Source organism: Trachemys scripta, chromosome 8 (genome assembly GCF_013100865.1).
Source record: "Trachemys scripta elegans isolate TJP31775 chromosome 8, CAS_Tse_1.0, whole genome shotgun sequence".
Classification (NCBI taxonomy): domain Eukaryota; kingdom Metazoa; phylum Chordata; order Testudines; family Emydidae; genus Trachemys; species Trachemys scripta.
Window position 1 is genome coordinate 106,947,987 of NC_048305.1, and position 27,190 is coordinate 106,975,176.

The 27,190-nt window shown below is 48.9% G+C and overlaps 1 protein-coding gene across 3 annotated transcripts in view; it reads right to left on the reverse strand.

Moving 5' to 3' along the window:
* DMAP1 (DNA methyltransferase 1 associated protein 1) overlaps positions 1–27,023 on the reverse strand; it is a 46,684-nt gene extending 19,661 nt beyond the window's left edge. Inside the window, exons 1-8 of one of the 3 annotated variants that reach the window (XM_034778839.1) lie at positions 26,766–27,023; positions 25,438–25,547; positions 22,441–22,532; positions 21,130–21,325; positions 8,317–8,475; positions 6,736–6,903; positions 5,294–5,479; positions 2,427–2,498 (exon numbers count right to left, since the gene is read on the reverse strand). In XM_034778839.1, the coding sequence (XP_034634730.1) occupies positions 2,427–2,498; positions 5,294–5,479; positions 6,736–6,903; positions 8,317–8,475; positions 21,130–21,325; positions 22,441–22,532; positions 25,438–25,539 (975 nt within the window). In that variant the 5' untranslated portion in view covers positions 25,540–25,547; positions 26,766–27,023. Of the gene's footprint in view, positions 1–2,426; positions 2,499–5,293; positions 5,480–6,735; positions 6,904–8,316; positions 8,476–21,129; positions 21,326–22,440; positions 22,533–25,437; positions 25,548–26,112; positions 26,137–26,761 lie in introns of those variants that run through there. The other 2 variants (XM_034778838.1, XM_034778837.1) reach the window with 2 other exon arrangements.
* Between the last annotated feature and the right edge of the window lie 167 nt (positions 27,024–27,190).

The window sequence follows — 27,190 nt, forward strand, 5'->3', positions numbered from 1 at the left end:
GCTGCCCTCACGGAGACATCAGGAAGCGGCAAGGAACTCTGTGAGGAGCAGGTGACAGGAGGCCATCTCTGCCTATGGCCTCCGTCCCACTGAGAACAATAGGGGCTTGCAGCCATTGTGAATGAAGGCAGCTTGTGGGACTCCCTGACGATTATTCTTCAGCCTCTGGGAAGGAGAAATGATCAGCTACGAAGAGTAATGGCAATAAATGACCACTGATCCTAAAACAAACGTCTTTATGTGCAGGCGATGCACAAGATTTCCGTGAGCTTCAACTAGACGGGAAGTTTGAAGAGTCTGTGTCATTCTATTATTACGACCACTAAAGACAAATCAAATCCAACACTGGAGACTAATGTTCTTCAAGGACCAGGTTAACATTAATTTTAAGTAACTAAACAATTAGTTTCAATTAACAGATGAATTCTAAGCAATCCATTCTATAGCCAAAGAGTACGTGCTGTCATTTTGAGGAGGATCAGGGGCATTTTTCATACAAAACAAAGAAATTTAATCCCTGCTCTGAGTGAAAAATTCAACTTAGCCACAACTGTGCAGTAGCAACTGGTGCCTAATAAAACATAACATAAAAGTTACCTCTGACTGCAAAACCACCACCTAGGTCTGATACAGCTCCTCTCACAGACAGGCTTACCAAGCAAGAGGACTGGGCACAGGGAGAGAGCCCAGGGTCAAATCCCTTACACCCAGCCTTGACAGTAACCACTGGAGCTTCGAGTGCTTTGTACAAACGCCACCCCTCGCACCAGAGCGGTTGCTTCCCTTTGTCACTTTCGTGCTGTGGGGTGTGTCCGGGGCCTGGCTGTGAGTGGTGTACAGAGCAGAGAACAACAAGGCCCAGGTCAGCAGAATTTGCAATTCCACGTTCATGCTGCTTAGCACTGCTACAGTGCCTTACAGGTTCAAAAGCACCGCACATACTTCAGCGCCTGAATCCTCGGCCCTCCCAAGGAGGGGAAAGGGGGGAGAGTCTCTTAGTCCTGTTTTACACATAGGAAAACTCAACCAAAGAGGTTCAAGTGAGTGGGCGAAGGCAGCAAAGGGAGTCGGTTCCACAGCCAGACTCAGGAGTCCGGAATTCCCAACTCCCACGTTCCGCCCGCTCCTCAAGACCCCCCGCCCGCCCTATCCAGCCAGAGCCCGCAGCACTCCCACCCGGCTATCGGGCCAGAAGAAAGCTGCTGGCTCTGCCAGACGGTTCTGTCACCGACATGTTGCTGCTCAGCTTCGCTTCCAGTTAAAAAAAAAAAAAAAAAAAAAAAAACTCCAGCCACCCCTTATTAGTGTTCAAAATCCAGTCCAATCTCCGTAAATGACTCTATTTATCTTAGTGCCGGAGAACGCATCGGCCGTGTCTCCATGAATCTTCACATGTGTGTCGCCGCCCCAGGGCCCACGTGCCAGAGCCTGCGACCACCCGACCGCATTGCAAAGCTGAGGGCAGTGGCAGCTCCTCAAGAAATGGGATCGGCACAGCTCGCACTCCTTGGTAGCCTGCCTGAGCAGGGCCGCAGCTAACCCACACACAGCCCGTGGGCACAGCCGCATGATTCCCCAGAGACCGCTCTCTGCTTCCCAATGCATTTTGTGCAAGGGCCGAACTTCTCCTGACATCAAAGGCGCATCCCCTGAAGCAGACCAGAAAATGTACCGGGCTAGACAAAATATCTGCTTGCCCACCATCACCATGACGACAATAAAGTAACTAAGGGTGCTTTTTACTTGCCTATACAAAACGATGCTCTTTTCCCAGCAAATGGGATTTTGTAAGGCTGATATCGAGGTCTCTGAGAACAGTCAGTCACACAGGTGGGTTACCTGGATCAATACTCCCCAGCCTCTTGCTAGGAGAGAGATGTCGACTCTTGCACATAAAACAACGTGAGGGTTTATTACTTGTTCACCCTGCGGGGAAAACTGGCACCTGGGGCTTTTCAAACCAATATTTAGTGAAGTTAAAAAAATGTACCTGGGACGGACCAATGTGTGTGCAAGTCGCAATGGGAGAATCTGCCCTTAAAGACATCTTACAACAATCCATTAACATCTACGCTCTAGGAGGCGTATTACATTCGGCTGCAGGCTTTGTTTGGGCCAGGCAGCTCCCCTTGGCTTGGCTGTGTGGGTCTGACTGCTCAGGTGACGACTACCAGTCACAAGACATCACCAGGTTCAGGGGTTCGCATACAAGAGTTTGACTTTATAATGTAAAGCAGAGCTGGCCTATCGCTCAAACACAGCCAGCGTTCCTGGCTACAGCCCACACTGGCGCTGGAGACCAGACTCTGCTTATTTTAAAGGCAGGATCTTGATTTTCCACAGCTATAAAAGGAGAACGGATAGGAGCAGAGAGACAGGGAGAAAGATATTAACAGCGGCCCCAAAGGGCCAGGGCAGCAGCCTACCCTCTGGCTCCGCAGCGTGACACCTGCAGATTTGAAGTCGGGAAACTTGATGCCAGCAGTCTCAGGAACAGCCTGAAAGAGATTGAGACAGGATGTGTTGACGGAGGAAATGCACGGGGTGACACAGAGGCTATCTGAAGGGGAAACACCATTTCCTGACAAGCAGCCACCTGCTAGAGCTGAGGGAAAGGAAAATCCCAAGCAAACCCCATAGAAACCACTGAGGAAAATACTCAGCTCCAAGAAAATCTCTGGAAAACACAAGGCCACCTTTGTGCAATGCTTTCCACTGAGTCACCCAGCCACCGCACGAGGGCGTGAACCCCAACCGACGCACCTCCGATGGGGGAATGTGGCCACATTACCCCCATCTAATTTAAGGCCCAACTCAGCAGATGAAGGCACTCAGCACACACAGGATCTGGCCTTTCCATTGTGAGCCCTATGGGGCAGGAGCCAGGCCGTCTATGATTTGTACAGCTCCGAGCACCTTCACGTGGCTCTATATAATATGGACTGTTCTCCTTGATTGAGGCCTGCATTTTACCATGTATTCAGTCATTCATTCGCAGCTTCCCCTTTCCCTCCTCACACTCTGACCACAGCTTGCCTCTCTGTATTGCTTGGAAGGTGCTCATTGGCGAGCAGGGCACCTGATTCAGCAGGCGAGGTTTGGTTGGGGGTGTTTTTTAAAGCACAACCCTGCAGAATGCTGTGCGACTGATCAGAGCATTGGGTGAACGGCCTTTTTAAATGACAACTACACCAACCTGAAGATATTAGTGGGAATAAAATACCTGCAAGATCTTTTCATGTTTGGCTTTCACCCTTTCTGCCCAAGTAACAAGCTCCGGAGCTGTATTCTACTTCCCTTAAATTCCCCCTAGAGTTTCAGCTGGAGAAATCTCTCTTCTCTCCCTTGAAAGTCACCAGGGTATTGAGTCACTTCCACAGACAGCAGCCACATTTCTATGCTAGAGGCAACTGCATTTCACTAGCAGGTGCATGATCCCCAGACATACAATCTGCTAGGCCCTCTGGAGTGAACAAGTGCGACACAACCCTAAGGGAGATACACCTGTAGAATATGATCTGGTGGGTTCTGTGCTCTCCCTGTCAACCATCTCTCTCTCCTGCTCACTCGTATCTCCCCCAAAGGAAAAGCCATCTCAAAGTCCTGGCTGCTCCAACCACACCATCAGTCACGCTGCTGTCTAATGTCATTTCTCAGAGGCTCTCCGGTTTGCTCTTCCTATTGTTCCCGGATTGAGACTACAAGGACAGTGACTCAACTCCCTGGGTTTCCTGGTGACAGTCACCACCTGGGTCAGAACTCTGCCATGTGCTATACAATGCATCTCACCTCTTGCCCCTGCCTGGCCAGCCCAGCGCTGTGCCGCGTGGACAACGGGCAGACCAGGCAGTAACGGCACTCACAGTTAGCCCTAAGCAGGGAGTATTTGACCAGTAACTGGGTGACACAGGCCAAATAATCAGTCCCTAAAGGCCCCAGGCACTGTCGTTTCTAAATACAGGGGTGGCCAAAGCATGCCCCCGCGGCCAAACAAACCCATCAAGTTGTACCAGCCATTTTAATGTTTGGTAGGTGCAGCCTACAGCTTGGATTCTGGTGGCAGCACAGTGGGTGGGAGACCTGTAGTCTCCAGAACACATTCAAGACAATGCGCCCTGCTCCATTTTACACAGCGTGGCCCTCAGCCAGGCCCCCGGGGGCAGTGGGGATAAAACCAACGCTCGTGCTCAGCCGCGTCAGCTCTGACTGCGCCGAGTGCATAAGCAATTAAAGGGGTTCTCCTGCCTCGCACGCCTGTACAAGCTGTAAACGCTTCAACCTCAATTGACTCTTTGGTAAATGATTTTCCTTTGTTGGAATGATGCTGATGCAGCTCTCGATTCAAATTCTTAGTTAAAATGCAATTTTTGTTAACGTCTCCCTGCTAGAGTTGGTAATTGACTCCTAATGGACTCTGTCATGGTTGAAATGACGCTCGTGTAACAACAGAAACCGCCTCCCTGCCTGCCCTGCCGCACGTACCTGGGGACGTACATGCAGCCAGACGCCAGCCCACAGCCGCCACTCAGGGGGGCGCAGACCAAACCAGCTGGGAGCTTTAAACACCTTTGATGCCACTTCCCATCACCACCCCTGTTCTGCTCCCACCACTTCTGGGTTCTCTCCCCGAGAACGCAGGACGCTCAGGCAGTGGGCGAGCTGTGCTCTGCCAGCCAAGGGAAGCTCACACCACTGTGCCCTGGCTTCATGGCCCAGAGACCCCCTTTTTGGAGCAAGAAGGTGCCTGGTGAGTAGCTGGGCAAGCACCATGAAGCAACAACAGGCAGCAGTGCCCTTCTCCTCCCTCCACCCACCCTGCTTCAGCTAGAGACCACCAGTCCTGCCTGCGGACAGCGGCACAACGCGCCCGCTGCTCAAAATGCAGGGGAGCACCAATTCCCAGCCATCGGGTGGCTCGGCTAGCTGAGTTCGGTGCGATTTCATAGTTCAAATAACCCCTAGCATTCCACAAACATGAACTGATTCCGCATCAGGGCCCCGTAGCATCACCCCCATCTTACCTGGGGAAACTGAGGCACAAAGGGGAGGAGACAACTGTCCAAAGCCACAGAGCGGGTCAATGGCAGAGCTGAATTGAAACCCACAAATCTGGGCTCCCTAGTTTCTAGACCACATTGCTACTGAAAATATACCTGGCTTTGGGTCCAGACAGCAGCCTCCCCCCGCCCCAGCTGAAGCGCAGCACCTGGCACTGGCAGGACGGGACCGGTCCTGGGAGGAGAACCCAGGGAATAAATGTTACCCAGTGACAGCAAAGACAAGCAATGTTTACAGGCTTCTCTGTCTCTTTCTTCTGCGGCAGCTTCTTCTTGGGAGCCTTGCGTTCCGCTCGCCTCTGCTCGGTGGTGGTGTCGGCAGCGGTAATGAGTTTCTGCAGGTCTTGGGTTCTCTTCTCTCGCTCTTTCTTCCTGGCTTCAATTTTCCGCAGCTCCTGGATCAGATATTCCTCTTCCGCCACCTGCCGGCCAGAGCGAGGGAAGGCAGTTAGAGCAGCCGAGGCGGCAAAGCAAGGCAAGGGGGGGCCACCTACCGACAACAGCTCTGCTCCCATGCCAGTCCTGCACCGCCCAGTGGCCCCACACCTGGCCCTGCACACAGGTTTTAGCCTCCTTGCCTTACCCAGCCCAGGCACCCAATACTGCAATTCCAGCAGGCATTCAGGACCCAGCGGGTGGCTGCTAGATCCCACCCTGGGCCCAAGTTACTCCCCTGACAAACCCGACCCCTTGGTTTTTCCTTGAAGAAGAGAATTCAGTGTGACTCGTTCTATAGGGCTCCTTGGCCAAACAGGGGGGACAAAAGTACTGTGGGGGCAGCACCTTGCATCACCCCAATGACTTCTGCTCCCCTGCACTGATGGGCGACAGATCCAACCCCCCATGGGCCAAGGGAGACTAGCAGGACTGAGATAAACCGAGGGGCAGGAAGTCGGGTGATTAACTGGAGGGGATTGCTCTCTCTCAACAGCTCCCTGGGAACACAGAAGAGCCGTCCTGGGAGCGCTGGGACCGTCTGCAGCTAGCTACCATTAATTAGCCAAAGAGGAAGATCGGAGCCTCCTGTGCGACATTCCAGGCCCCAGTGTACTCCAGCAGGACTGGCACTCCTATCGAAGAACCCGGGATTCGGCGCTCCGGCCTGCTGCCGTTACGGCTAGGTACTGCCTGCGCTCCCCAGAAGTCTGGGGCAGCAGAGGGGAAGCCCAGCAAATGCACACCCTGGAGAGAGTTCAGCGGCGGCCAGGGATCAGCCCTTAGACCAAGAGAAACAAGGCCCAGGCCACGACCTGTGCTAAAGGATGGAACCCCGTGCTGGGGTTAGAGCAGCCGTTGTCAATTGGTGAGCCCCAAAGAAGCTGTTGCTAGAGATCATAACCCTGCTTCTCTCCTTGCCCCCCAACCTTCTGCCAAATAACTGTGCCAAATCATGGTCTCACTGCGCTCGGCCGGTCTGGTGCAGCCACCTGTTACTCGTAAGACACACAAACTGTAAGCCCCGGAGGGCAGGGGACACATCTTTGTGCCGCGCCTAGCCCAGCGGGACCCTGAGGCATGTCTGGGGCCCATAGATGCTACAGTAATACAGATAAGTACTAATCCTACAGGGCTTCCTCTGTGGAAGGCCTTGCGGGCTGCGCTGGGGAAGTAGGATTGACGGTGGAGACAGTCTGGGAAGGGGAGGCCCGGCTGCCTTCCCGCACTCCCGCTGAGTTACCTGCTCTGGAGTCCTGTTGTACAGCCTCTCCAGCTGCTCCTTCCTACGTCTCTCGTGGCCGGCGTCAAAGACGGGGATTTTCAGGTCGGTGCCCGGAGCAGCACGGACGTTGGCCAGCTTGGCGCAGATGTGGTAGTACCGTTCCTTCAGGTCCTCCACTGACCTTTTCTGTGGAATACCCCGCAAAACAGACAATGTTACAAGAGGGCTGAAGGAAACCTGGCTCCCAGCCTTTGGGGGAAGGAGACCGCGCCTCCAGAAGCAAGGCTAGGGAGAAGGAATGGCAGAGAGTGGAAAGGCCTGTCCCTCCTGACCGGCCCAGTTTCTGGGAGGGTCTGTGCAGGTTCCCGCCCGCTGCTATAAGCACCCTTCACTACATGCTTGCCACTGCTACTGTCTCAGGGTTACAGAAAAGGGCTGGAAGTGAAGAGACCTGGGTTTAGCCTTGACAGTCACTGACTCATGGTGTGACTGGGAGAGCGCCTGTACCATGCCTCAGTTTCCCTATCTCTAACATGAGATGAGGATACTGTCCCTCCTTTATAACGTGCTTTCAGATCCTCCAGGCAGGTGCTACAGCCCCACGTCACCAGTGTTATCCCTGTCGCGCTGCTGTTTCTCTCTCCTGCTGGCAGAGGCTGGCACATGCAAAAGGGACCCAGAGCTTCCTCCTGACAGCCCACAAGAGAAAGCTGTTCTCAGACAATGGGGCCTGGTGTTTGAGCTCCCAGCCGCAGGCGTGGATTTCACACGGAGCACGTGACAAATGCTCTGGGGCCCCGTGACAAAGCACTAGTGATTTCACTCTCTGCGCTGCATTGTACCGAATGAGGTCTGAACAGAACGTGACACAGGGGTGCAAGATGCACCAATTCCCCTGGGTTCCCCCGCCTGGCTGGAACCGGGGCAAGGAGAGCCCGGGCTGCCTCAGCTGCCCTTTGTGCTTTGTTATAAAGCTAATACTCTGTCCTGCTACCGCACCCTTCAGCAGAGCATCTCCCAGGCTGTTACAAGCTTCAGAAGCAGGCGGTGACTCCGTTTCCCCCAGAACGCTCCCCTACCTCACAGGGAAACAGGGTAGAGTAGTAGTTAGTGGAGAGGACGAAGAGTCAGGACTCCTGGGTTCTATTCTCAGCTCAGTGACTTGCTCCTTCTTCACAGGCCTGACAAAGACTTGCGCAAGGTCACGGCACAAGTCAGCAGCAATCGCTGGAGAAGAACCCAGGATGCTGGTCGTTCACAGAACACTAGATGATCTTCCCGCCCAGAGGTGAGACGCGAAGCCAGGAGTCCTGACCTCCAGGCCTCTGCACTCCCCACTAGCTCAGCCTGCCTCTCTTTCAGTGCCTGGTGAGTTGTTTTCCTGGCAGGGACAATTTTCTCAAGGGATTCTGACTTCCTAAGAAAAGGCAATAGGGAACTGACGCGAGTTGTGGCGGATTTAATTATAAACAAAACGAGCAGTAATACCCTGTGCTGGAAATTCAATATTCCTCCCTGCCAATAATTCATTCTTTTCCCCTAATTAAGTTGATACAAAGGGTAATTTGCTCCTCCCGGCTGCACATTCCCGGCACTCACCTTGAACTGCTGGTGGTCGTAGCGGTCATGGATCACCACGAAGCGCAGGTCAAACCTGCGGGAGAGGTCGAAGAGGTGATCCGTCTCCGCCTTGGTCCAGGCGTCGTCATGCAGGTACAGCTGATACTCCTGCTCCGAGTACACAGGCACCTGCACCGTCTGCACAGGGAGAGAGAAGGGAGGTGTCTCACTCGTCGGCTGCCCCCCACCAGTAGCTGGGACCTCTCTCGAACTGTCCTACCGGCAGCAGAGATGGAGCAAACCAAAACCACTGGGCACAGACGGGCAAGGGGGGCATGAGTCTTTGCCCAACTGGTCCCCTTACCCACCCAACTGCACCTCCTGTGGACTCTCACGTGCCCCATACCCCGAGGCAGCCACTGCCACGATGGAGCTATGGGGCCAAGTGGAAGGGGTCACGTGGGATCCTCCGTCCCTGGCCTGCCACAGTTTATTTGGTAATTATCCCTGTACATTTCCAATGTGCCCACTGCCACAGTATCCAAGCACCAAGAGGTCCAGAAGTCCTGGCCAGGCCTCCCAGTATGGTCTCACTTCCACCAGCTCCCAGCCAAGGGGAGGTGTACAACCAAGAGGGACCTCTCTGAGAGGCAGGGACTCGGAGTCAGGGTCTCAGACATTATGTTCTGGGGATCGTTCTCCTCTCAGGCCAACCGTGTTCCCCATTCCGGCTGCTCTCCGAGAGGGAACAACACAGCCCGGCAGTCGTTACCAGGCCCTAGCCTGGAAGCCCTGACTCAGGACAGGCTGAAAGCAAACAACTTCGTGTTCACAGCTACCCTCCTCCCTGTTCCACAAAGCCCTCCCAGCCCAGTCCGTTCTCCCCTCCAGCAGCGACACTTGGGCCTTAACTGTGACCTAGCAAACAAGGAAGCCTCCTGTGCTGTCATATACCCCCCCCCAGCAGACTGTGAGCCCCTCCTACAGCCAGCATCCGGCCCTGTATTCCCCCAGCACAAAGATCTGAAGGTTGGCTGTGGTGCAGCTAAGGGCCACCAACCCAGCCGCTACCTGCTCTCTTCCCCACCATCACTGGCCCTTGCGCGCGGACAGCGGGCCCTCACTCCTGAGTCCCCAAATGCCGTCAGGGCAGGGAGCACAAAGCCAACGCCGGGCTCAGCCCCCAGCCTGCTTTGACAGGCTTGGACTCTGGACGCCAGCACATCACTGGCATCACACGGATGCTCAGAGAGCAGCAGAAGAGCCGGCTGAAGTCACAACACATGGTAACGCAACGGGGTGAGAGTAGAGCCTGTATCCTGGGGAAAGGGCTGCTCCCTTAACCCCCACCCCCCCACACGCCCACCCCCATCGGGTCCGGATGGCAACGTCTCGCCTTCACAAAAATACCCCCCAGCACATTTTAACGGGCCCCCAGCGCCAGGCACCTGAGCAGCACACTCCCCCTGGAAACCCAGATCCCCTGCAAACCCCAGGCCAAGCAAACAGAGCGTCTGCCCCAGCTCCAGCCACCTCGGAGCAGCATCTCTAAGGGGCAGCCCCTTCTGTTCACAGGTGACGGGTCTGCCTGGGCACAGGGAGGCAGCCTGTCAGCTGGCCGTGCACTGGGCAAACCTCGCGGCACTCAGGAAGCATCTCTTAACCATGGAAATCAGGGCAAGAGCACTGCCTCAGACGGCTTATGGGACACCCAGACAGTGGGATCATTACAGGGGCTGGGAACGGGTCAGCACTACCAATCCGGACCAGGCTGGGGAGCGGAGGAGAAGAGATTGGCTGGCTCACCGATTCGGAATGGGCCCCAGAGCCTCTCATCTCTAGGGACAGCGACCCCACCCAGGGACTGCTACTCTCAGACGGCGAGGGGTCTCTGAAACAAGAGCTGCTGGCCCAGCAGACATGGCTCGCGAGAACAGCGGGTGCTTTTGAATTGGGAGAAGCGGGGCGGGGGCGGAGGCGGGGCCATGCCCTGCCAGTGTTAGCTCAGTGCCGCGTCGCAGCAGGATGGCCAGCATGAGCAGGTGGCTCTGAATTTCTCAGAGCCTCCCATTGCGCGAGCACTTCACTGCACAGATACACTCACTGAGGCGCCAATCACCAAACCCTTTGCAGAGGTGGCTGGCCAACATGTAGGGCGCCAACATAGGAGATGCGGGTTCAAGTCCCTGCTCTTCCCGTGTGACCCTGGGCCAGTCACTCGGGCTGTCCGTGCCTCAGTGCCCCGTCTGCTGCCCTGTCTCCCAGCGGTGCTGAGAGGAGAAATACATTTAAGACTGCGAGGTGCTCAAATATTATGGGAATAGGGCCACAGAAGTACCCCAGGCCTGCAGAAAGGTGCTGGCAAGGCAGAACTGACAGCCCCTGGACCCTTCCTCACATTTCCCTGACCTCCTTTTTTTTTTTTTTTGGCTTTAGACCTGGGAGAGGCACAGAGACCGCCCTGGTCTTGACGGCTGGTGGCCACCCTGGCACAGGTGTCCATGTGCTGATCTGATCTCTGTTAGCAGCCTCTGACACCAGTGACCATACGGGGACGCTGGTGCGCTGCCCATGGCATGCCCCGCCAGACTTGTGCTCCAGTAGATCACGTGTGCCTCCCAGAGAGGTCCCAGAGGAGGATCCTTTCCCCAGGAGCTCTCTCCCGTGGCATCCTCCATGCCTTGTCACAAAGGGAGCGTCCAGAGGAGACGCGGAGAAGGCCTGGGCTGCAGCGCAGAAACAGGCTGGCAAAGCTCCGTTCTCACATCTCTCAAAGGCCCAGACAGTGCAGTGCCTGTCAAGTGCTGGACTTGGAGGAGAGCTGGATGGCTGGCAGAGTGGACAGGACTGAAATGAGATGGGAACGCCAGACATATCTGCTCCTTCAATGCAGGGGGTTGTATCTGACCTCAGAACAAGGAGCACAAGCTTGGAGCCCTGCTGGATTTTTGGCTTTTCCTGGAGTTCCAATCAGTAGCAGCTGCGAACAAGGCTTTCCCTCCTCACTGCATGGCAAGAAGATTGTGACATGGACATTACTCAGGACTTGGTCACGTCCAGACCCGGAAACCATTAGGGCTACGGCTCATCTGGAACGCTCCACTGCTGGTCACCCGTCTCAACAGAGAGACGGCGAAAAGAGACGGGATTCAGAGGCGGGAGCAAGAATGATTAGATGAAAAGGCTAGGAATGATTACCTCAGAGAGGAGACGAATGAGAACATAAGAATGGGCACACTAGATCAGACCAATGGTCCATCTAGCCCAGTATCCTGTCTCTCTGACAGTGACCAGTACCCTGACTTCAGGGGGAGCACACAGAACAGAGCAGCTGCAGTGACCCACCCTTGTCTTCCACTCCCAGATTCTGGGAGTCAAAGGTTTAGGGTCCCCAGAGCATGGGGTTGCATCCCTGACCATCTTGGTTAATGCCCACTGATGGAACCTCCAGGAATTTATCTAGTTCTTTTTGAATCCAGGTATACTTCTGACTATCACAACATCCCATAGCAATGAGTTCCACCGATTAATTGTGTGTGATGTGAAATAGTACTTCCTCTTGTTTGTACTAAACCTGCTCCCTATTCATTTCATTGGGTATCCCCTGGTTTTTGTATTGCGAGAAAGGGTAAATAACACTTCTCTATCCACTTTTTCCACACCAGTCATGATTTTATAGATGACTATCACATTCCCCCTTCGCTGTCTTCTTTTCTAAATGAACAGCCCTAACCCCTTTAGTCTCTCCTCACATGGAAGCCGTTCCACACCTTTGATCATCTTTGTTGCCCTTCTCTGAACCTTTTCCAGTTCCACCATATCCTTTTGCAGATGGTGCAACCAGTACTAGACACAGTATTCACGGTATTTATATCATGGTACTGTATTATGATTTTTTTGGTCTTGTTTTCTATCCCTTTCCTAACGTTCTGTTAGCCTTTTTGACCACTGCTGTGCATTGAGGGGAAGTTTTCGGAGAACAATCCGCTGTGACTCCAAGACTGGCTCTGGGACCGGCTCTGTTCAACATCTTCATCAACGACTTAGATATTGGCATAGACAATACGCTTATTAAGTTTGCGGATGATACCAAACTGGGAGGGATTGCACCTGCTTTGGAGGATAGGGTCATAATTCAAAATGATCTGGACAAATTGGAGAAATGGTCTGAGTTAAACAGGATGAAGTTTAACAAAGACAAATGCAAAGTGCTCCACTCAGAAAGGAACAATCAGTTTCACACATACAGAATGGGAAGAGACTGTCTAGGAAGGAGTACGGCAGAAAGGGATCTAGGGGTTATAGTGGACCACAAGCTAAATACAAGTCAACAGTGTGATGCTGTTGCAAAAAAAGCAAACATGATTCTGGGATGTATTAACAGGTGTGTTGTGAGCAAGACACGAGAAGTCATTCTTCCGCTCTACTCTGCTCTGGTTAGGCCTCAGCTGGAGTATTGTGTCCAGTTCTGGGCACCACATTTCAAGAAAGATGTGGAGAAATTGGAGAGGGTCCAGAGAAGAGCAACAAGAATTATTAAAGGTCTTGAGAACATGACCTATGAAGAAAGGCTGAAAGAATTGGGTTTGTTTAGTTTGGAAAAGAGAAGACTGAGAGGGGACAGGATAGCAGTTTTCAGGTATCTAAAAGGGTGTCATAAGGAGGAGGGAGAAAACTTGTTCATCTTAGCCTCTAAGGATAGAACAAGAAGCAATGGGCTTAAACTGCAGCAAGGGAGGTTTAGGTTGGACATTAGGAAAAAGTTCCTAACTGTCAGGGTGGTTAAAGACTGGAATAAATTGCCTAGGGAGGTGGTGGAATCTCCATCTCTGGAGATATTTAAGAGCAGGTTAGATAAATGTCTATCGGGGTGGTCGAGACAGTATTTGGTCCTGCCACGCGGGCAGGGGACTGGACTCGATGACCTCTCGAGGTCCCTTCCAGCCCTAGAATTTATGAATCTCTTTCTTGAGAGGTAACAGCTAATTTAGAACCATCATTTTATATGTATAGTTGGGACTACATTTTCCAATGTGCATCATTTTGCACTTATCAGTGTTGAATTTTATCTGCCGTTTTGTTGTCCTGACCTCCAGTTTTATGAGCTCGTGAATAATTTTGTATCATCTGCAAATTTCACCACTTCACTGTTCACTTCCTGAACGCCCTCTCACAAAGCAAGAATGAGGAGACACTCAATTAAAGGGAAAGGCAGAACATTTCAAATGGAAAACAGGAAAAGCTTGTTTACCAAACAAATGAACCAACCTGTGAAATTCACCTCCACCAGATCTCACTGATAAGAGCCTAGCAGGACTCCAAGACCCATTAAACCCATATATGGGTACTGAGAGCAGCCAGTCGGGTTAGCTCAGATAAAAGGTAGGGAGGGAAACCCTTGTGTTTCATGGCATAAGCTGACCACTACAGGACAACACTTCCCTTTGGGGCAGGGACTGTCACTTAGTACGCGCTTTGCCCAGCACTCAGCACAATTGGGCCCTTAACGGGCTGGCCTCTCGGTGCCGCTGCAGAATAAATGATAAATCATTAAAAGAACAGCAGCGGGCTATTCTACAAATCTCCCACTGCAGGGTCTGGCACTGGCCACTGTTGGAGACAGGACCCTGGGTCTGATCCGGATGGACCCTGGGTCTGATCCAGTCTGGCACTTCCCAGGGAATGCAGCTGCCTGGCTCCTTAATGGGGGGTTTTGCATGGAGCTCAGCAGGCTGACACGAAATCGAGCGGAGGGGGAGCACTGAGATTGGAGAGGGGTCTGGAAGCAAGTGGGGATGGAGAACCTGGTGAGAGGGAGGCAGGGAGAGAGCTCAAACAAGGGCCTAAGCAGGAGAAACTGTGACTGAGACTGTGAGGAAAAGACTTTAAGGGCAAAAGGGGTCAAGCTTGGGGAGAAAATGGGCAAAGGGGTCTGCACCCACTAGCGCACACTCCCCTCCAGAGCCTGGGACGGAACCCAAGAATCCTGAGTCTCACCATTCCTCTGTCCCCAGCAATAGCTGTGTAACCCAGTGGCAGAGTGTTTTATCCCCCTCTAATGCTGGTCCATGTAGCAGTAGTAGGTTGCCATCCTCGATCAGTTACTGTCTTAGCTCTAGTGGCAGAGGTGTGTGTGGAGGGTCTAAAGGTTCCAACCCTGCTGATGACCTGTGTGGGTGTCAATATGATGCCAGGGCATGAAATTTGTTCCTTCAGTTTGATTTTAAAATCTAGGAAGTTACACACACAAAACCGAATATTATGAAGGCTGCAAAGCCCAGCCCTCCAAAGTTAGGAAACACCAGAGTTCAGGTTGCCTCTTGTGCATATGTAGGATATAGTCTTTAATTACATGGTCACATATTATTTTTCTACAGGACCCTGCCTCGTTTGGCACAGGCTAGCCCTGCCCTGGGGACGAATCAGGGCTGTGCAGCGAAGGAGGCTGTTGTCTGTAGGACCCGGCCTTGCTTGTTGTAGGAAGAGAAAGGATGGTCTCATGGTTAAAGGAGCTGAATGCTACCCTGGGGAACCAGATTCTATTCCTGCCCCTGACACAGAGTTCCTGTGTGATGTCAGGCAAGTCACTTAACCCAAATTTTTCACAGGGGTCCCTGTGTGCTCCTCATTTCTGGTGCCTGACTTGAGACTCTGGGGTCTGATTTGCAGAGGTGCGGAGCACGCAGCTGCAGCTGGTCAGTGAGAGCTATGTTTGGAACATATCAAGTGTTGTACAATGTTAAATACTCTGAAAAATCAGGTCTGAGCTGTCTCACGCTGGGCACCCAGAATTAATAAACACTTTTGGATTTTAACTGCTCTGTGCCTCAGTTTCCCAACTGTAAAATGGGGAAAACAACACCCCATCACCTCAGAGGGTGTTGTGAAAATAAACTCATTCACGTCTGTGAAATACTGAGATACTCTAGTAATGCATCATAGCAAAGCCCAGGAGGAAATTAGTCATTCTGTCTTCAGAGCAGGGTTTGAATAGTGTGCAGTAAGGCCTGGGGCAACACAATGCACAGCTGCTCAGGAAGTGAGCCTCATCCACCCTGACGAGCGCTGAATGAGGGCAGGGTCCTATGGAAAAAAATAGTATGTGAACGTGTTACTAATGACTATCATAAGCACATGAGCAAGGGGGCAGAATTAAGGTTGCCTAGACAACCTTAATTCTGGTATTTCCTAGCTCTTCAGTGCTTAACTTTGCACCTTAATAATGTTCTTTTAACACTTTTCTTGTGGGTTTTAGTGTTTTTATTGAAATATATGTACTCACTGAAACACAGCCATGTCTGACACAGAAGACAGGAGCTATTTATAACAAACCACAGCAGCATTTAAAATTGGATAGTTTGTGACTAACACCAGCTACGCACTCTAGGACAGGAAGCAAAGTATACTGGACTTAGTGCTCCGCGTTTTCCGTTTTTACCGATTTTCACCAATAAATTAATAAGTTGTTTTTAATAATGGCGTTCAATTTTTAGTGATTTACACCCATTTATCAATTCACTCAATTTTTTGGGATTTTTGATTTAGTCCGAAGTGGAGCACAGGATCTGGTCCAAGAGATGAATATAGCTGGACTGCTTGGTAATAGTGACCATAATATAATTAAATTTAACATCCCTGTGGCGAGGAAAACACCACAGTGGCCCAACACAGTACCATTTAATTTCAGAAATGGGAACTACACAAAAATGCGGAGGTTAGTTAAACAAAAACTAAATGGTACAGAGCCAAAAATGAAATCCCTGCAAACTGCATGGAAACTTTTTAGAGACACCATAATAGAGGCTCAACTTAAATGTATCACCCAAATTAAAAAACATAGTAAGAGAACCAAAAAAGTGCCCCCGTGGCTAACCAACGAAGTAAAAGAAGCAGTGAGAGACAAAAAGGCATCCTTTAAAAAGTGAAAGTTAAATTCTAGTGAGGAAAATAGAAAGGAGCATAAACTCTGGCAAATTAAGTATAAAAATATATTTAGGAAGGCCAAAGAAGAATTTGAAGAACAGCTAGCCAAAGACTCAAAAAGTAATGGCAAAAAAATTGTAAGTGCATCAGAAGCAGGAAGCCCGCTCAACAACCAGTGGGGCCACTGGACTATTGAGATGCTAAAGCAGCACTCAAGGACGATAAGGCCATTGTGGAGAAACAAAATTAATTCTTTGCATCGGTCTTCACGGCTGAGGATGTGAGGGAGATTCCCAAACCTGAGCCATTCTTTTTAGATGACAAATCTCAGGAACTGTCGCAGATTGAGGTGTCATTAGAGGAGGTTTCGGAACAAACTGATAAACTAAACAGTAATAAGTCACCAGGACCAGATGGTATCACCCAAGAGTTCTGAAGAAACTCAAATGTGAAATTGTAGAACTACTAACTGTAGTCTGTAACCTATCATTTAAATCAGCTTCTGTGGCAAATGACTGGAGAATAGCTAATGTGATGCCAATTTTTAAAAAGGCTCCAGAGGTGATCCTAGCAATTACAGGCTGGTAAGTCTGACATCAGTACCAGGCAAACTGGTTGAAACTATAGTAGAATTGTCAGACACAGAGATGAACATAATTTGTTGGAGAAGAGTCAACATGGTTTTTATAAAGGGAAATCATGCCTCACCAATCTACTCGAATTCTTTGAGGGGGTCAACAAGCATGTGGACAAGGTGGATATAGTGTCAAAGGCTTTTTGAAAGTCTAAGTACAAGGCCCCTCACGAAAGGCTCTTAAGCAAAGTAAGCTGTCATGGATAAGAGGGAAGGTTCTCTCATGGATCAGTAACTGTTTAAAAGATAGGAAAGACAGGGTAGGAATAAATGGTGAGTTTTCAGAATGGAGAGAGGTAAATAGTGGTGTCCCCCAGGGGTCTGTACTGGGCCCAGTCCTATTCAACATATTCCTAAATTATCTGGAAAAAGGGGTAAACAGTGAGGTGGCAAAATTTGCAAACGATACAAAACTACTCAAGATAGTTAAGTCTCAGGCAGACTGCGAAGAGCTACAAAAGGATCTCACAAAACTGGGCGACTGGGCAACAAAATGGCAGATGAAATTCAATGTTGATAAATGCAAAGTAATGCACATTGGAAAATATAATCCCAACTATACGCATAAAATGATGGGGTCTAAATTAGTTGTTATCATTCAAGAAAGAGATCTTGGGAGTCATTGTGGATAGTTCTCTGAAAACATCCACCCAATATGCAGCGGCAGTCAAAAAAGCGAACAGAATGGTGGGAATCATTAGGAAAGGGATAGATAATAAGACAGAAAATATCATATTCCCTCTATATAAATCCATGTTACGCCCACATCTTGAATACTGCGTGCAGATGTGGTTGCCCCATCTCAAAAAAGATATACTGGAATTGGAAAAGGTTCAGAAAAGGGCAACAAAAATGATTAGGGGTATGGAACGGCTGCCATATGAGGAGAGATTAATCGGACTGGGACTTTTCAGCCTGGAAAAGAGACGACTAAGGTGGGATATGATAGGGGTCTATAAAATCATGACTGATGTGGAGAAAGTAAATAAGGAAGTGTTATTTACTCCTTCTCATAACACAAGCACTAGGGGTCACCAAATGAAATTAATAGGCAGCAGGTTTAAAACAAACAAAAGGAAGTATTTTTTCATACAACGTACAGTCAACCTGTGGAACTCTTTGCCAGAGGATGTTGTGAAGGCCAAGACTACAACAATGTTCAAAAAAGAACTAGATAAATTCATGGAGGATAGGTCCATCAATGGCTGTTAGCCAGGATGGGCAGGGATGGTGTCCCCAGCCTGTTTGCCAGAAGCTGGGAATGGTCGACAGGGGATGGATCACTTGAGGATTCCCTGCTCTGTTCATTCCCTCTGGGGCACCTGGCACTGGCCACTGTTGGAAGACAGGAGACTGGGCTAGATGGACCTTTGATCTGACCCAGTATGGCCATTCTTATAGGTACATATTTTTGTTAAACACTAACACTTTACGTGATTGTTGTGTGCTGCAGCTCTGAGAATGAAGCAGTACCGGAGTGGAAAACACAGAACAGAAAAACGAAGCAATGTTAATATAGCATTATGATTGGCTCACAAGAAGATGCTGCCTGTCTGTCTGCTTAGTGCGGTGCTGAATTTAAACAATCAATCCTCCACAGGTAAAGATAAGGTAAAAAGGTACACATGGGGCAAAACACGCAAATCTATGCCCGAATACCAATAAGAAAATCAGTAGTTAGAAATCAACAGAGGGTCCTGTGGCACCTTTAAGACTAACAGAAGTATTGGAGCATAAGCTTTCGTGGGTGAATGCCCACTTCATCAGACGCAAGCAGTTAGAAATGTTCAAGGAAAGTAAAGACAGGCACGAAGAAGATGCATTGCGCTGCACATACTGTAGCACTGAAGTCAGTGCTTGCGCTGACAGAATAAAGGAGCATGTCAAAAGCAAGCAACACAAGAAGCTTAAAGAAGAAAGCGAGCTTCGGGACAAACAGTCCATATCAGGAGCTTTCACCAGGGCTTTAGTGAAAGGGAGGACACAGCACGAGTGTGTCAATGAATCTGTACGTGTTCTTTGTTTCACCCAGTGACCACTGTTAATTGCAGAGGAGCCTATTGGTGACTTTATACGACAATCCTGTCCAACTGCAAAACCCCTTCCTATCACAGACAACCTCACTTGTAAGTATCTGAAGGAAAATGACGACACTTTGGTACCTAAACCGATCGAACGACTTGATGGAAATGTGGGGCCTAATCTGATTTTTGACAAGTCTTCTGATGCTTGGACCGTCCGATTCTTGGCCTTTTGTTTTCAGGTTTTGATCTCAAGGCGAATAAACCCACATTGTTTTGTGCCCACATGACATTCATCCCCTCTGCTGACCGCATTTAGTCAACACAGCAATAACTGGCATGTTTGAGATGTACCAACTAACTTGGGAGAACGTGGTCACAACTAACACAGATTCTGCTTCCTGCATAGCTAAATTGACACAGAGATTAAAAACTCAATCAGAAACCGGAGTTGCTACGTATTACCGGTCTTCTCATCTGATTAACATTGCGCTGTCAGCAGCTACTGCTCCAGAGGAAATGAAAGATGAGAAATCTGGCGTCGTGGATTTGAGGCTGTTTTCAAGCATGCGAACAAGCTGAAGGCTTTGTTTTACACAGTGCAAGACGAGTGCAGAGCCGACTGCTGTTTACCTACCCTGCTGTGCCACGTCGGTACTTCACTGCCTGCCATGTAAATCATGCATGGACTGTGCCACTGCATCTCCTAGATCATCCTGAGTTTGTTGGTTCTAAAGCAAAAACTCTGAAGAGACTGGCAAATAACCAGAATGACTGTGAGATTCTGTGCACCAAGATAATGGTCATTGTTGAAAACTTGGAATCAGCATGTGACACACAGAAAACACTGGAGTTTTCTCTGATTACTGCCAACACGTTTGCCAATACAGACGTTTACCGGATCCTGACAACCAAAGTCTCAATTGAATTAAGCACAAAAGCTGCAGGAGAAAGATACAACGAGAAAACCCAGCTGTTCCTAGAAATTCTTCTGACCCCAGAACGTGAGAAAACAAAAAAGTATTCAAAACCTTCGACACAACACCCTGTGAGAAATGGGAGATGACCGCGGCCCGTAATCTGAATCTCAAAGTGTTTGGTGCCAAAGATTCTTTTCGGAATGTCATCCAGGTGTTGCACCCCTTCCTCAAGGTGAATTTTGCAGCAGACGACGATTGTTATGCCAGAGCATTTCAACCATTTACCACTAAAGATGAAATTTTAAATCTGAAAAGGGAATGTACTACTCACATGAACTTGCCTACCCCTGACAATGCGAAACTGGATGTGCTGGCTTTGTGGAACAGTCATCCAGACACACTTCCCAACTTCACCAAAGTGGCACAGCGAGCTTGGAGTGTACCCCCTGGACCTACCGACATTGAGCGCTTATTTTTAAAGTTGGACTACCTCCAAGACAGCAAGAGGCTCAACATGAGTGAGCAGACTTTTGAAGAACATTACACGAGCAAACGCAAACCAGGATTTCTGGAAAAGCTACTAGCTCTGAGAGACAAAATATACCTTTGTACATTTAAAAAAAGAAAAAGCTTAAATTATAGCAGTAAAATGTGGATATTACAAAAAAAAATTCGTTTCCCCCCCCCCACCCCCGATTTTTTTATTTTTAACCCAATTTCATCCCAGGTTTAACGTTTGGAAAATAAACACTGAAAAGTTCCCAGATTTTTTTTAATTTTTTTTTTTTTTTTAAACAAATAAAAACTGAAAACACGGAACACTAACTGTACCGCACCCAACCAAAAACCCAGTGGAAATTTCAGGTAGGTGGAACGTAATTATTTGTGTTGCAATTTGGCAAGGAAACTGCAGCCAACACCCAAAATTTGTCACGTGATCCAGGGTGACAAGGGTAAAGACCTTGTCTAAGTCTCATTCAAAATATGAGCCCTCTTGCTACACAGCACCTCCTAGAGCCATAATGGGGCACTCAGTCAGTGCTGATGCAGCGGGAACAACACTGCCACCTATTGAATCACCCACAGCACTCCCACTAGCACCAAGGCTGTACTGCCAAGCTCTGACCCCATTCCAAACCCACTTAGCCTGAAGGATCAGGTGAGACTGCAGCCTGAGGTCGCAGGCCAGACTGCAACTGAAAATGTTATTGCCCAATATAGGGCACTATACTCCATGTGTGGAAGGAAGGGACTTCTCAGGCTCTCATCTGAGACACTAAGCAGAGGGTAGCTCCCTGCTGTGTGAGGACAGCCAGCCTGTCCACTTCCCCCACCCTCACACGCTCCCACTTACTTTGTTGAACCTGGCGAAGGGGTAATCCTTTCCCTCCTCTGCAGCCCTCCTCCAGTGGTAGAACATCGCCCCGTCTTTCCTCGCGGGGTTGGTGAAGGGCATCCACTTCCAGGGCCGTACTTTTTTGGAGCCCAGCTTTGCCTTGACTGTGCGGTAGCCCTGCGTCGTGTCACTGGGCAGCAGTGGAGGCGCATCCCTGCAGAGCAGAGAAGGCCAGGTTGAGAGAAGCAGCAGTCTGCACTGCACTGCACTCCTCTGGAGAGTCTCTGCTGTGGATCCTGGCAGCGCGGTAGGTGGTGCAGGAGACCTAGGTTCAAGCCCCATTCCTGGTTTCGCACTGCCCAGGACGGACAGACACCACACACAGTTCCGGGTTGACACTCTGGCTTTGGGTCACGCAACAGCATCCGCCCCCCAATCGCTCTGAATCAACTCAAGTCCACCGCTGATGGGCTCCAAAGGGGAGTCAAAGCCACCACGATGTAAAGAGTGATGAGGGCGCAGAGCCTGCTAGTGAGGTTCGAGTCATTCTGTGTCAATGGAGAGTCACATGCCTGGCCCGGAAACGGAGCAAACAGCAGGGAGGCGTCTGAAAGGAAGAGCTGTCTGGAAAGCAGACAGGCTAGAGACCTCTGGGCCGATGGCACAGTCCATAGCAAATGCCATATTTAGGGCTGGGACGGAATTTTCCCCTGGGTCACATTGGAAGAAATGTGGGGGGTTCGCCTTCCTCTGCAGCATGGGGCACGGGTCACTTACAGGTTTAAACTAGTGTCAATGGGGGATCCTCCATAACTTGGCGTCTTTAAATCCTGAGTTGAGGATGTCAGCAACTCAGCCAGAAGTTAAGGGTCTGTTACCGGGGTGAGTGGGTGAGGTTCTGTGCAAGGAGCCATGAGCAAGAGGTCAGACTAGATCATGATGGTCCCTTGTGATCTTAAAGTCTACGAGTTTGCAGCATAACGCTTGCGGAAACAAAAGCAGTTGTTACTCCCGGTGGCACATACAGGGGAATGAGATACAAAAGGGCATATATGCTGCCCCAGGCGATGTAACTCTGGAGTGACTGCACTTTTCTCATCACATGCGCAGAGCAAAGCCTCCCCATTTTGGAATGAGAAAGAAAATATAAACAAGAGAAACAAAAACGATAAAAAGCCTGGAGGAGATGAGACTCAAGGAGCTAAATTTTAGGGGCTGGACTGGACAAAGGTTCCAAGTGTGACTAGGCCAGGCAATGGCAGACTGGAGCCAGGGGTAGGTGCCAGTTCTCCCATGAGACTGTGCAGAACACTAACCAGATGCGCTTACTTTTTATCGGAGTAGAGAAGTGCATAAACCTCTCGGTGCATCCCCTCCGGCCTCTTAAATGTCAGCGTCTCAGATGATTTCTTGGATTTTTTCTGAAACAGAAGATTTTGGTTATAGATTTAGAGTTTAAGGCAGAAGAGACCATTCGATCACACAGACTGACTTCTTCTATATATCACTGGCTATTATATTTTACCCAGTTATCCCTGTATAGAGCCCAATAACTTGTGTTTGGCTTCCAGAAAGGTATCCCGTCTTGATTTGAAAACAGCAGGTGATGGGAAATCCACCACTTCTCTTGGTAGTTTGTTCCAACAGTTAATTAATCACCCTCACTGTTAAAAATGTGTGCCTCATTTCTTATTGAATTTGTCTGGCTTCCACTTCCAGCCATTGGTCCTTATTCTGCCTTTCTCTGCTCAATTCAAGTCTTTTACTACCCGGAATTTTCTCCCCAGGAAGGTACTTATACACTGTAATCATGTCACCCCTCAGTCTTCTTTTTCATAAACTAAACAGACTGAGCTCTTAAAGTCTCTCACAGTAAGGCATTTTCTTCAGCCCTCAAATCATTTTTGTTGCTCTTTTCTGCACCCTCTCCAGTTTTTCAACATCTTTTTTAAAATGTGGACACTAAAACTGGACCCAGTATTCTGGTATCAATCTCACCAATGTTGTATACAGAGATAAAATCACCTCCCTACTCCTCCAGCTAGCGCTTTTTGAATATCGGGACATTAGAGCTCTTCTATTCTTCTGGAGTTATCCTAGTATTCCAAGATTTATAAAAATTAACATCAGTGAGCCAGAGATCTCCTCAAGACAACTGTTTTACGACTCTTGGTTGCAAATTATCCAGGCCTGTTGATTTTTAAGTATTTATTTCTAGGAAATATTGTTTAACACCCTCCTTAGTTACTAAGGTACTGGAAACTACTTCAATGTCCTGCATCTTTCCAAATACAGAATAGAAATATTTATTGGACACTTCTACCTTTCCTGCATCATTAACAGTTTTACATCTCCACCTAGTAATGGGCCTATACCATTCTTGGAATTTCTTTTGTTACTTCAATTTATACACCTCTACCCCGATATAACATGACCCGATATAACATGAATTTAGATATAACGCGGTAAAGCAGTGTTCCGGGGAGGCGGGGCTGCGCACTCCGGCAGATCAAAGCAAGTTCGATATAACACGGTTTCACCTATAATGCGGTAAGATTTTTTGGCTACTGAAAACAGCGTTATATCGGGGTAGAGGTGTACTTTAAAAACTCCTTATTTTCCTTAGTCCTGCCAGCTGTGGAGTTTTCCCTTATGACTTTAGCTTCCTTTATCAATTTTCTACTTTTGATATCTTCTTAACTTATATTGATTATTATCTATTTCCCTTTTACTCCGTTTGTCATATGTTGCTTCTCCCCAACTACTGCCTTCACTCTGTCATGGGGCTAGGATGGGATTTTAATCAGTTGTCCTCTTTCTTGATTGTGGCTTTTTGGCCATCTAATACACTTCTTTTAAAACTCCCAATTTTCATTCACATTTTTCTGTCTACATATTTCCTCTGAATCAATTTTGCTCATAATTTTCCTCAGCTTTGGGAAATTAACCCTTTGGAAGCACCAAGTATATATATTACCAGTTGGTGCTGTCTTCTGTTTGCACATATTGAATGTAATCATGTCATGATCACTGGTCCCTAGGCAAACACCAACTTCCAGCACATTGATAAATTCACCTTTATCTCTCATAATGATGTCTAACATAGAGTTACCTCAAGTTACTTTTGCATTAGAAAATGACCTATATTTTTTAGAAACACTAATGGTGTTTTACTACTGGCTGCATAAGACCTCCAAAGTGTGTCTCCCAAACTGAAGTACCCCATAACACTGTTTATCTTTCCACACATTATAGATAGGTGTTTAAGGAGTAACTCATCTTGGTCTCTGGTTTCCACTGGTGGCATATAACAGAGCTGCACCAATACCTGGTCCCTGGCTTTGTTAGTTAGCACATTGATCCATATGCATTCAAGATCCTGTGGGTCTGAGTTATTCATAACTTTCATACAAGTAATGGGCTCTTTAAGGCAGAGTGCCCCCCCCCCACTCTTTTACCCACTCTGTCCTTCGCACACAGGTCATAGCTAGTGATTTTAACACCCCAGTCGTGCACATTCTCGCACCAGTTTTCATTCATGCAGTTATATCAGTCTTTGCACCGATGAGAACACATCCCCAGGAACCTGCACTTCTGTGTGGAGACAGACATTTCAACGGAGAGGAAACAGTGGCGGGGGAGTGCTTTGGGTGCGGTGGCATTTTATTATTATATAGTTTCATCTCAAATTGGACAGTCTGGGACCTACACTACAGTCATGATTCTCTTGGATCTGGAGTTCCTGTCCATCTCTCTGTTTATATTGTCCCATCCCCATAGTGTCTGAGCACAACAATGCCCCTGTGAAGTATGGAAGAAGTATTATACCCCTTTAACAGGTGGGAAACTGGGGTACAGTGCAAATTTTCTTAATACAGACAAGGCCTAAATGACTTGCCCAAGGTCACACAGAGATCCTGTGGTCAAGCCAGAGACATGGCTCAGGGTCTCTCAAGTCCCAGTTTCAATGCCTTAACCCCAAAGCCTTCCCTTCTTGAGTTTGCCAGACATTTGGCATTTGACTGTTTAGATTTCTGATGAAACGTTTGGATTCTGTGAACACAACCCTCTGGTACACAAGGAGATGGGTAACTGAAGATACAGGGAAGCCAGGAGATGGACGTACATGTAAGATGCCAGATACTCCATGGAAATGCCAAAAATAAACAACTGTAATAGTAAGAAATATTTGTTTTCCTCCCATTCTTTCAGTTATAGTCATTTGAGATGACACTTGTGAGAACAGTAGGTAAAAAGTTTTCAGACACAAGTGTGATTTTCAAGTTGGTGACTAGGGGAAAGAGTTCAGGCCCATAACCCCAGTACCTTATCAGAATTGATGATGTCCTTCTTATTGATGGTTCCCGTGTTCTCTGACTCCAGACCCCCCAGCTCCAGAATATCCCGCACGTCTGCACCCGTCGCCATCTTGCTCTCTATTGGAAGAAACACAGCGATTAAAACAGGAGCCCTATGAATGGGCATCCACAGGGCATATAGGCAGATTGTCCTCTGTAAAATTAACCACTTTGCTCATCCCCCTCCCATGTACAACAGCCCTTGCCACTCTTCCCCACAGAGCAAACAGACCAAGTCATTCATCCTTGTTCAGCAGAAACAGGGCTTTGGAGCGGAGCCCGGAGCTGGAGCGTGGAGCAGCAGGTTTTTGCCTGGAGCTGGAGAGGAGCCGGAGCACAGCTCCAAAGCCCTGATATTTGATTCTAAAATGGACTTTATTCTTCAGATGCTTAGCAACAGAAAATGAGGGATACCAGTGCAGGGTACCTGTTCCTGGAAAAGAACATAGGCATCACCTTAATGGCTCACACCAAGGTATTTCTAGCCCAATAACCTGTCTCTGAAAATGGCCAGCACTAGATGCTTCAGATATCTTAAAAATAGCCAAATTATTTTGACAAGGAGGACAGAGGTCAAGTCTAAAACTACTGACAAGCTGAGGAAAAAAATGACTTTTCCAACATAAAATAATGCAAAATTTACCAAATATTTTCAACTTTATATATACTGCACCAACGGAGATGCAGCCACCTCTGGTGTGGCGCCAGCTATCACACAGTGAAAAAGGGGACATTTCTAGCCAAATGCTCTCTCGCTATCATGACAGTGACCCCACTGGATCTTTAGTGCCCACACAGAGCAGAGAAGGACGGCATTTGTAAGGTCTTATCCAAAGCGCCACACACAATAAAGTGCCTGGAATTCTACTTATTTATTGTGGATCCAGGGCTGTTGAGATTTGACAACCAGTGGTTCCAGGGAGACTAGCCATCTCAAACCTGACAGTTAAACCGCTAAAATATCCCCTCCTAGATCTTCATCTCCTAAGAGTATAAAAGATTCCCACGGCTGACTGCTCATCCGTTCAGCTACCCAGCAGTTAAGAGAGGATGACTTTTATTAGAGCACATTCCTCACAGGCACCAGTATGGCTGTGCTGCTTTCCCATGGGCTCAGTAAAAATAAACTTTCCAAAGAAGGAAAATCCAGGTAAGTGAGAAGCTGCCACTTGCCCAAGTGGGATGGGGTTTGCAAATCAGTCCTGTTACCTGCCCGGATCCCAGACTTCCACTCTGTACAGATCCCCTACCACTGCAAAGGCTGCTAGTGCTGACTTCTCCTTGGGATTTACCTACAGGAGAAAATGCAAAATGACCCCTCAGTCACAGCCCAGGGGTAAAACTGGCTGGGATTTCCCTAGGCGGCTGAGATGGCAATTAAGGCTCTTTGGGTCCTGGTGAATCCAGTTTCAAATCATGATGGGATGTTTTTCTAACAGATCTGCCCTAGGAATTCTTGGGGGCAGCTAGTAAGACTTGATCAGAATGGTCCCTTCTGGCCTTGCATCTGTGAGCTCTCAGGGCATCCCACTGGATACAGATTCCCCAGAGCCCAATCCCTGCCCCACCTCAGGAGGCATCAGAGAAAACTCCCTCAATCCCTGCCCAGAGACCCTATGTCCAGCCCCATTCCCAGACCCCCCCCCCCCCCCCCCCCAGGGCCCCGACCCCATCCTCAGACTCCCCACAGCCCCTCCCCCCAGGGCCCCGACCCCATCCTC